At 39.8% G+C, this 10,484-nt stretch overlaps 1 protein-coding gene across 4 annotated transcripts; it reads right to left on the bottom strand.

Annotated features, from left to right (window-relative positions):
* Positions 1-3,177: 3,177 nt before the first annotated feature.
* Positions 3,178-6,186, bottom strand: LOC114729054 (zinc-finger homeodomain protein 2-like). Of its 4 annotated transcripts, none has more exons than XM_028916005.1 (2): positions 5,106-6,186; positions 3,178-3,234 (listed from the first exon to the last, which is right to left on the bottom strand). In XM_028916005.1, exons 1-2 carry the CDS (start codon positions 5,884-5,886, stop codon positions 3,218-3,220), a joined length of 798 nt encoding a protein of 265 aa, XP_028771838.1. In that variant the 5' UTR covers positions 5,887-6,186; the 3' UTR covers positions 3,178-3,217. The 4 variants fall into 4 exon arrangements, with proteins under 4 accessions (XP_028771838.1, XP_028771837.1, XP_028771840.1 ...); XM_028916004.1 differs by lacking the exon at positions 3,178-3,234 and adding an exon at positions 3,753-4,781; XM_028916007.1 differs by lacking the exon at positions 3,178-3,234 and adding an exon at positions 3,753-4,694.
* Between the last annotated feature and the right edge of the window lie 4,298 nt (positions 6,187-10,484).

Genomic DNA, 10,484 nt, shown 5'->3' with positions numbered 1-10,484 from the left:
TATTTTAAAATAACAGATTAATGGGTATGAGTCGGATAACTCGTGGGTTGAAATTATATGAGGTGGAGGGTTCTTATTGGACAGAGTTGATATGATTCGGTACTCTGAGAGTACCTAAGAATTTCTCGCTAAAGGACTTCTTCATACGGGAAACGTAGTTTCGATGGTCCAAAAAGGAGGAATATGGAAGATTAGGTTGAAATTCTGGATATCGACAAACAAAGACTTCTACGTGGTCATCATCATTAAGGGTTGGCATCACGTTTGATAGTCCAAAGTCCAAACTGACTTTCCAAGCAGTAATGGCTGGGCTTTATGAAATGGTGATATTTGGTTGAGCGATTTGGTAATCTGACTTTTCTGTCTCAAATGGGTTTTTTCTATAAGCTGCATCATCTATTCATCTTACTTTTGACGGTGAAGACCATCAGTGCGGTAGAGAAAACTACTGGAGAACATTTATCATTGTACTTCAAATTCTTTGCCTGCCTAACCTCTTTCACATATATATCTCCTCTCTAAAAAAATAAAAAAGAATAGAGTCAGCGACTACTGATTTATATACATACACATATATCCATTAAATATATTCAATTAAGTATTTCAGTATTTTTTTCAATTTCTTCATAATAATAAATTAATTTCTTTATTTATAATAATTTTATTTTTAATATTTTCTTTATATTTGTCACATTATATACATTTAATATTAAATATATATTACTTAATAAAATTTATATCCTTTTAATCATTTTGCATCTAAACTGACTTTTTTTATTAATCATTCAAACAACTTTTAATTTCTCAAACTGACTTTTTTCATAAAGGGTAATCCAAACATAAAATCACAATTTACTATATGACTTTTACCCAATCTGACTTTTGTAAATGTCAGATTGAAAAAAAGTTACTTCTGCTACCGCTAATTCAAATATATCCTAAATCTCGATTTAATAGTGTTAGGTTCTCACTTGAACCCGATGGAAACAAGAAATGAGAACAATAATGTAGAAGATGGGGGATGGGCAATTGGGCATGCAGAGAATAATAGGGTAGCGGGGTAAGAAACTTCACGCGTTCGGTGGACTCTTCCTTTATTTTCCAAGTCACTGTTCTTTTTCTTGATTCGATTTATCTGAAACGTGATCTGATTTTATTTACAGTTGAGTTGGGCACCTGCTGTTCGATGATGGGGCGGCAAAACAACGCTTGCATTGCTTCTCTCTTTTTTTTTTCGTCAGGGAAGAACGCTTGGATTACTTCGGCCCGCTAAAGCAGCGTAATATATACATATACACATATATATATATAATTGATTTACAAATTTTAAAATGAGTCATTTTTGTGTTTTTGTTGCATGCATTGCAAAACTAAATGCAGGCATTGAGTGAACGGGAAAAAATGATCAGTTTGGTTTGGGAATCAGTGACAGAGACGAGGGAGGAGAATAACTGCATAATAAATATGTCTCTTCGTTCCACATTAATGACTTTTATGTACCGTCTGCTTCACCTTTCTCGTGGAGAAGAGAAGTGGAGCTGGCACCTTCCTCTCCAAAATGGGGAACGTTGGAGAGGAGAGGGGAAAAGAAAATTATCCAGTGTTGATTGATTTACCCACTCTCTAATCCTTATTATCATGTAGAGTATCTTTTAGAAGCAATATTTAGCACTAGCGACCTCATTAATTGCCTTTTTTTTTTAATCTTATTCTTCTTATTAATTGATGTTCAGAATTGGAAAAAAAATAAAATAAACCTCATTATTTAAAGAAGGTCTTTTTTTTTTGAAAAAAATATTGACCAATTTAATACAAATTTAATGATTTGACTATCATTTCTTCGCATGTCATTCCCAACCAAGCAAGTGGTTATGAGAACAGCTTCCTTTCTCTTCCTTTCCTTTCCTCTCCTCCCCTCTCCTCCCCTCTCCTCCCCTCAGTTGAACCAAAACTCCACCTCAGTCCTCACACTAATCATGAGATGAATAAGATAAAAGTGAGCAGGGGGGAGACTTGTTCGGCATGGCCCACAAGGGAACAGAGGGAGGTGCTGGCGCGGGGGAGGACAGCGGGGGAAAAGGTCAGGAAGAGGGTGGGCCAGGAGTTATGGGTCTGACACGTGTGGCCCAACTACAACTGTCATTATTTATCACATCCTGAGAATATCAAATCATGGGTAGGCCCATTGCCTCAGGATCCTCTCGCTCTCCATAACTTGCACCCTCATTTCAAGGATCTTCACTCACTCCCTCATCTCCCTCCCCACTCCCCCACAACACACCCCTCCCTGTGCACTTCATTCTATCTCAAACTATTTTGTATCCACCTTGCTAAAGTCTCGCTTCAGCATGTTTAGTAATACGTTATTTGCTCCTTTTACTTTCGTTTGTGCATGTTTCGATATGATGCATTCAGGAAATCTTATACAAATCATGTACTACCGTTCCTAATTATAAGAACTTTTTTAGGTCTTATAATTAGAACTTAATTGAAGAAATTAAAGTTAATAAAACTTTGGCTAATTTAATTTAATTCACACAAGTTAATAACAGAATCGTCCAGACGCGATGAGACTGCGAATACTGTTGGTGGAAAAATGCTAAAAGATTAAAAAAAAAAAAAACATTCTTTTTATTGCGGCTTTTCTGCCCCGGCAAACACAGGAAATTGAATAATGCGGAGATACTGTAAGAAATAACTCTTGCTGCTGTTTCTCTGAGCACGAAACTATAAATAATTCGATCGTTCCATTTACAGACTGTGAAGATCATTGCTGCTCTGCCTCTACCCGGCCAATCCTCATTTGGAATTGCAATAACATCATTCAGAGATAGCTCCATTATAATTTACAGAATACGAGGTAATTGTGTGAGAAAAATTTTACTTCGTCTTACATAAAAATGCTTATAAGTATTTATCACAAGTAAATACAAATAAACCCTTAATCATCTCCACTGCGTTCTATCTGCACAGTTACCTTCATATTGTCATACTGTGCACTTCTCGATCGTCTCCCCCGTTGTCTCCCATTTTAAACCATGCCTACGGTTCTAATGACAGCTCAACTAACTAATCATCGGTGTGCTGTAAACAAAATCATGGTTAACTAGATGTAAATTATTAGTTTATTGTGATAAAATATTATTCCCAATGATCAATCAGACCAAATTCATCCCAATAGTCCATGTAAGTTGTAAATGCAATGAGTGCGCTTTCCTCACCGTCGCATATATGCTGCACAGTGACAGTATATATAAGTCATATATACGTGCGACTCTCGGATTGACATAATTAGCAAGTGTGAGCGGCAGAGTTGTTAATTGAAAGGTAAAAATGGTGGTTTTGGAGAGAATCTCACTTTTAGAAAGAAAACAAAACTCCATATATCAATTATTAGCCCATGAAAACTACATGGTTTGATTTGATGGTTATCGTTCTTTCAGAATTAAATATAAAACTGCATGCATGCATGCGCATATATAACGCACTTGCGATGTGCACATGCATCAAATCAGAGCTACTAAAACTAAACATCTTAATATGTTGTGCTCAACGTCCATTCGATTCCATCAATTAGAATATGCTTACTAAACTGAATTAACTTGACAAACTCAAAACTTTCGCAACAGATCGAAGAAGAACAAGTTAGACACAGGAGGTTTCAATGTTGACAGCAGCATTTGAAGCTAAACTTAAAACTAAATGTGGTAACTTTTGGGCGAGTCTTTTCTTTCGAGGTATGATTAACGAGATAATGTAAGTAATAATGAACATTAAAAGCAAGAGAAGAAGACAAAACAGTAACAAGAATGCGCTGTTCACCTCGCAACTGTAAAAATTATATATATATATATATACACATATATAAAACACTGCACATCTGCTAGCTGCTCCGATCAATGATGCGACTTTCACGTTAACAGTGTACGAGTATTTTGAATGTCTCCATCTTAACTTTGTTCGACCAGTCCAGTCCTTCCTTGTTTCTCCCGCACCATGCATCCGAATAGATGTTTTGAAAAGACTCAAATTCAAGAGCTCTCAATTTTTTTCAGGCCCCGGAAAGATAAAGTAACAGCGAACCAACATAAAGGAGCAAATTTATTGGGAGTTTGTACATATAGAACAATTAATGGAGGACGAGGTATCCCTCGTTCACCCAAGTACTAGAAAATAATGTCAAGAATAATGAACATCCACAGTTGCAACGGACGAGAATGTATGGCTCATTTTCACGCGCAACATGTGAGATCGGGATTCTAGCTCCGCCAATCTTTAAGAAAATTATAGAATAAAGTTGAGAAGAGATCATCCCAGGTAGAGGTTGGAGGAAGTCATACACCAATGTGGTCCGATTTGGACTTTACATCTCCCGTTCTCTCTCCATTATTTAACACAGTAAAGTATTTTAGGGGAGAGTAAATTCGCAGAAGATGGTCATCACTGAGATTGGATCTGGTTTGAATATGTAGGAAGTGATTTTTTCCGGTGACGTATGTGGAAAGCATGTAGCTAGAATGCGAAGGAGGAAGAGGTTGCGAGTTTAATAAGAGAGAGAAATGAGAAACTGAAGCGGTGAGAAAGCCCGGAGGGAAAGCAGGAAAAGATGACAGATGTGAAAAAAACACAAAGCCGAAGTGGAACAGCTTCGCACTTGCATGCTTTGCACGTTGAATTCCCATGGATTCATCTTCCTACATTCATTATCACATGAAATCACCACCTTCTTCATTCATTCTTCCATAACTAGCTTCCTACTTACTCTTTTCTGTCTCTCTTCCCTGAAATTTCGCTATTAATTACACTTCCTCATATTCTGAACCAGACTTGCAGCCAGCTCAATGGTGGTTTTATGCACACATCATACCAGAAATCACCATCCGAATCCACCCAAAATTTATGTTTGGAAGAAAAAAAAAACCATGAAACAAATGGCATAGAACTAATATCAATACTTAAGCAAAGCAGAAATAATGAGCAGGAGTAAGAACCCTAGCATTAATTAAATTTCTCAGTACATATATTTTTCATCACTCTCTCGTCGTCTCACTCATCTCCTGTGGACTTAAAAATGAAAAGAAAGAATTGAAATTAGGGTTTCTTACCGAGAGTGTTTTTGTTATTATGCATCCAAACCTTGAGTACCTGTCTCTTGACACCGGTCTCCGCACAGAATTGCTCCACCGCTGGTTCGTCATGCTTCTGGATTCTCCACCCCACCTTTTCCGAAAATGCCAGCATCTTCTCCTTCTGCTCCTGCGTGAATTTCGTTCGAAACCGTTTCTTCCTTTCGCTACCGCTCCCCCCACCGCCGAAACCCCCGCCTCCGCTGCTACTCGGATTGGACATGTCTTCATCTTCTCTACTCAGTCCCCCTCCGGATGCCGCGGCTGGCAGAGCCAGAGGCCGGTGATGTGCCATCGCCGGATTTGTCAGGTGGTGGTGGAGGTATCCTGTGCCTGGCGGTGGCGGACCGCGGTAGTAGTGGGGAAATTGATGGTGGTACTGGGGGTGGTGCGGCTGCGGCGGCAGGTGAAAGGAGCTAGTTTCTCCCTCGATCTCCTTGCGGTGGAAGTTGCGGTGACAGTTGCAGGCGGCGCATTTGAGAGCGTCAAGCGTGCCTTCCTCTCCCGCCGCTAAAAACTCACCGCAACCGTCAACGGCGTGGCCGCCGATGCTGACGGCGTGATTCTTTTGACACTCCCTGTACCTGACTGTTCCCGTCTGACCGCCTTTCCTGCCCCCAGTCAGGGCGGATGCACCTCCCTCGGCTCCGAAGGCAGCACCAGTTTTGGAGGGAGCCGAGTCGTAGCTAGTCGGGGGCATGGGAATCCCCATTTCTTCCTCTGCCTCTTCGTGCTCCTGATCTTGCTCCTCAAATTCCATGTTTCCTGTCCACTTTTTTAAATTCTTACGGTCAGTAAGTTGTGAGCTTGTAAATTAGGGAACAGCTTATGCAGGAGAATGAAACGGAAGGTGATCAACAGGAGCAGGGAGAGAGGAGTGATAAAACAGAAGCAATCTGACCGAGGATTAGAAGGAGGATGAATTGAAATCAAAGTAAAATACAAAAACATAAATGGGTTAATAAAATAGCTGTATAATGAGGATGAAGAATACATAAAACAAAAACATTAATTTGTTGGAGGTGGAAGTCGAAGATAAGAGAGCGGGAGAGGATGTGGTCATCAATTCTCGGTCTGCACAAAAGAGGTGTCTTGCTCTTGACTTCCAAGCCCTTTCCCGTACTCGCCATTTTACAGCTCGGTTATTATTATGTTTCACTGTTTCAGACATTTTACCCTTTTTTTGTCAAATATCTGTAAAAGTATCTACTCCTCGAATCTGGATCCCAACACCACAAATGGCATAATCAATCAATTATATTTTAAAAAAGAATATATCTTGGCCGCTCATTTCAATTATGGATATTTTTATTTACGTGGCTGCTTATGGTTTAAAAAAATGTTAAAACTTTGAGCTTGTTTTTTTTTTTAAAGGAAAAGGTGGCACGCTATCCGTACGGTAGATGTGGTTAATAAAAATGCTGAAAACAATGAAAAAAAGGGCGAGGAGGAGGGTAAAACGGGAATGAAAAGAAGAGGGCAATTGCATGCATAAGGAAGGAGGGCGGAAGGGATAAACTTAGGACCCGGGCTTCACATCGGAAAAATTAACATGTCGGCATTTATGGGAGCCGAGATGCCTACGTGCCCTCCTCCGACGACAGGAGATGACGTCACCCCTTTGGAAGGGCGAGATGAAAGTGAGGTCTACGCGATTCCTGTGGGGGTGTTGCGCATGTACCCCCTTGTCCCCGCCCTTCCACAGTTCCATGTGACCTTTTCCCAAACCATGCCATCCTCCATCCGTTTTTTTGGTTATCGTCTTGGGAAAATCTACAAAAACCATAAAAGGAAGTTAATTACTACCTCCAATTCTAATTATAAGATCTCATTTATAAACTACGAATAAGATCTTCAAATTGGAATAGGAGATAGTATCTCAAAAGAATTATGGTATTTTAAAATAAAAATATAAACGGTCGAAAATGCTTCTATGTAGGATGACTGATAATCCAATTACAAGCGGGGAAGATAAGTTACAAGTCGTAGAAGCTCCGTTGTAAATAAATTATAAATTTTGAAAGTTTTCTTAAATTGTGGAAGCTCAATTGTAGACATTAGGGGTTTAGTCGTGCATAGTGAAAGATTAGGTTGCAGAATGAGTCTTCAATTAAACTATTAACATTTCTAGAACTTCCGCAATCTTACAGATGATTCGTAGCTGATTTTTTTTTTTTTTTGCAATTAATGTTTTAATATTTACAACTTAGTTTCCCATGACCTGGAGTCCATCTCCTGCCCTCTCCAATTCAACCGCCCGTGAATTACACATGAGCATTTTCATCCATTCACTCTTGTTAGCCAAAAAAAAAAAAACTTTAATCCTTTTTCTGTCATTTTAAAATGGCTAACTTTTTTCATCCTCTGAAGTCATTCTGGTTATCAACAAAACCCAAAACCCATATGGCGCCTGCCTCCTCCCTTAACGGTGATCCGGCGACTAGTATAATTAATGTCGCCGGACCACTTCCTTGTCAGTGGATGCAGAAGCCCCCTTTCATGATTGAAGTGAAGACTCCGGCAACCAACGGATGCTCGCACATGAATCTTAATTGTTATTATTGTTCCCAACACGGTGCTCCATCCCCCCACCTGACCACCCCTCCCCCCATTTTCCCACCTGTCTCCCATCTCATCACCATTCACCACTTTATTTCCCCGTTCTTTGGAATTTAGCTCAAAACAGTCGATGTTTTTAATTTTTTTTTCCCTAGAAAACCCAGACATTGAAAAATTGCTCATCACATAGAAATTATCAAAACGAATGACATTCTTTCTTGAAAATATAAGGCTTTATACTAAAACTCATAGAAGATGGTCTTGTGTCAGAATCAAAAGAAGTATATGTAGAATGCTTAGTTTTTTTTTTTGGACCGGTAGAATGTTTAGTGTTAAAAAAAAAAAACAATTTGATCCTACCTCCCACGTATGGTGTGAAATTTTAAAAGCAAGACCTCTTTGAATTGGGAATAACAATTATAAGGGGGTGCAATGGCAGTGTGAAAAATTAAGAGATTGGTGTAAAACGAAGAAAAGAAGAGAGAGAGAGAGGAGGGGGGGCACGTGAGTGAGGGCAGCAAACAACAAAGAGGCAGTACAATGGGGATTCCCTTCCCGACTGCTGTCATTTTCTTGTCAGCTGCCCCGAAATTACCCCTCCCCCCTCCCTCTCTCTCCTCCCTCCTTTGCTTCCCATGATCCCTCCACTTCATCCATTTTCGTTACCTTCTTCCTTCTCATATTTAATTAATAACTTTCCCATCTTCCTGCATGCTCTCAACACCCACTTCACATCATATCATTAATCATCAACCACCCTGAATATCAGTCAAGTCTAGTTCTCTTCAAAAAGATGATACTACTACATCCAAATGAAATTATATGATTCACTGATCACGGATGGACGGGACAACCCGTTCTTGCTGAGAATAGCTGAACAGGAAGAACGCTACAAATGTTGAACATATAATGAGAGAAGGCGCATATGGAATGATTATTACGTGTAATTAGGAGAAAAAAAGTGAGGAAGGGAGGAGTACGATGTTAGCAGAAAAGGGGGGGACTTTTGGTTGGGGGGGGAGGCCCTCAGTGGTAATGCCTGGGGCTGGGGTGGTCTTTTGTTGTGTAGTGACTTAAAAAAGCAGATGAACATGGATGGATCCGTGGAGAGTAGTGTGGAGGGAATAAAGTAGGGAGATAAAGAGTAAATATGATTCCTGGAAGACAGAGGCGTACTAAAAGGGTGAAATGGAGAATTGGGGTATGCTTAGTGTGACTATGTGTGGATTTTGATTTGGAGGGATCCAGTGAGATATGGAGAAGGAGGCATATATTCACAGTGAAATTAAAAGAGGAAGGGGACACCAGGCGGGGACAGTGACAAGACGAGAGGGCGAAAGAGAGAGTGTTGCGTTCTGAGCTTGAATTTGGATGCTTTATGGCAGCCTTTTTAGCATCGCCCTCCCCTCTCTTCCCTTTCATCATTCCTCTCACTTTGTGTGTGGCCCATCCCTTCCATTCCCTTTCCCAATTCCCCACCCAGCTTCTTCTCTCCTCTCACTTTGTGTGTGTCTTTGCTCTTGTATGAGTCGTAATTTACATTTGAGTAGCATACCCCATACAATCAGGATTTTGTCTCTCTTCAGTATCTCATTTCTCTGCATTCCCCCGTTTCCCCTAAATTAAAACTCGCCCTCTCTCAGTTTTCTCCCCTTTCATTTCTTCCAGCCCTCCTTTCCTACCTGCTATCCGTTCTCTCACGTACCTCGTTTCTACTTTCTTTCTTCAGTCCTCTTCCCCATCCACATCAACTTTGTCGCCCTACATGCGCCACTTCATTGGACCCCTGCTGCAAAATGATTCTCCAAGCAGTCACCCCCCCTCCCCGGCGTTACAATGAACATTTGTTTTTATGAATCCATGCATATGTACTAGTCATACGAGGTGCTAGGTTATGAAGCTAAAAATACTGAAATAATGGTTAAAGATGGATTTTGGAGCTTGTGCGCACGGGTATTGAAGTCTTCCCTTTTACACTTGCGCCGGTGGGCCACATTTTAATTCCAGAAAACCCAAAATTAGAGAAGAGAGCTATTCAAGTATTCTTACGCCTCACCGCAACCCTCATTTGGGGGAAACAAAAAACAAAAAGGCAAAGTAGATCGGTAAGGTTGAATTCATCTCAACCCAATTGTTGAACGATGATCCGTTCCGATCATGGCCTCTGAGTCTGTGACCCAAGCAAAACAAGAGATGTTTCAATATTTAACAAAAATAGAAATAAAAACAGACACATCAATAATAGTTTGTTTCACTTTACGCACACACATTAAATACTACTTGGTTTACCAGCATTTATTTTCAACCAATGGAACCAACTTTTTAAACCTGAACAAGAGAACAGAACTTGATAGCTTGGATTCATGTTTTTTGTTTTTTTGCGTCGCCGTTCCTTCGTAGGATAATAATAATACATTGACTTCCTTAAAGGACAAAGAAAAATATTAAAATCACTGACATGGTACTTTTTCATTTGAAATATCTGGATTTTTAAAATATGGGCCTGAATAACTGGAGATGTGCTTCATTGTTCTAAACTCTGCTCATAGCGTTTGAATTAGACTAGTGGGCTTCTGCTAATGTGAAGGAAAATTCCCCACCCACTCCCCCGCCTCCCCGCCCCACCACAAAAAAAAAAAAGTTGAGAAAAGAAAACAAGAAGTGAAACAGGTGAGATCCGGAAATACGACATTGTGATGTTTAAAAGATCACGTGCTTCACTTAAATAAACACTTATAAATATGCTTTATATAAGCCAAAATAATTTTTTTTCCCTGTACCTACATCGTATTTCTCAAA

Source organism: Neltuma alba, unplaced genomic scaffold (assembly GCF_004799145.2).
Source record: "Neltuma alba isolate B1F8T4 unplaced genomic scaffold, ASM479914v2 tig00012600_pilon, whole genome shotgun sequence".
Taxonomy (NCBI): domain Eukaryota; kingdom Viridiplantae; phylum Streptophyta; class Magnoliopsida; order Fabales; family Fabaceae; genus Neltuma; species Neltuma alba.
The sequence above is the reverse complement of the archived record's forward strand: the minus strand, read 5'-3'. Positions and strand labels throughout refer to the sequence as shown.

What these genes read in the sequence shown, in the direction of transcription:
- LOC114729054 (XM_028916004.1), bottom strand. Translation starts at nt 5,886, where the DNA reads ATGGAATTTGAGGAGCAAGATCAGGAGCACGAAGAGGCAGAGGAAGAA. An exon ending in TAATAACAAAAACACTCTCG is followed by an intron (nt 4,782 to 5,105) that starts GTAAGAAACCCT and finishes GCGAAATTTCAG; the next exon opens with GGAAGAGAGACAGAAAAGAG.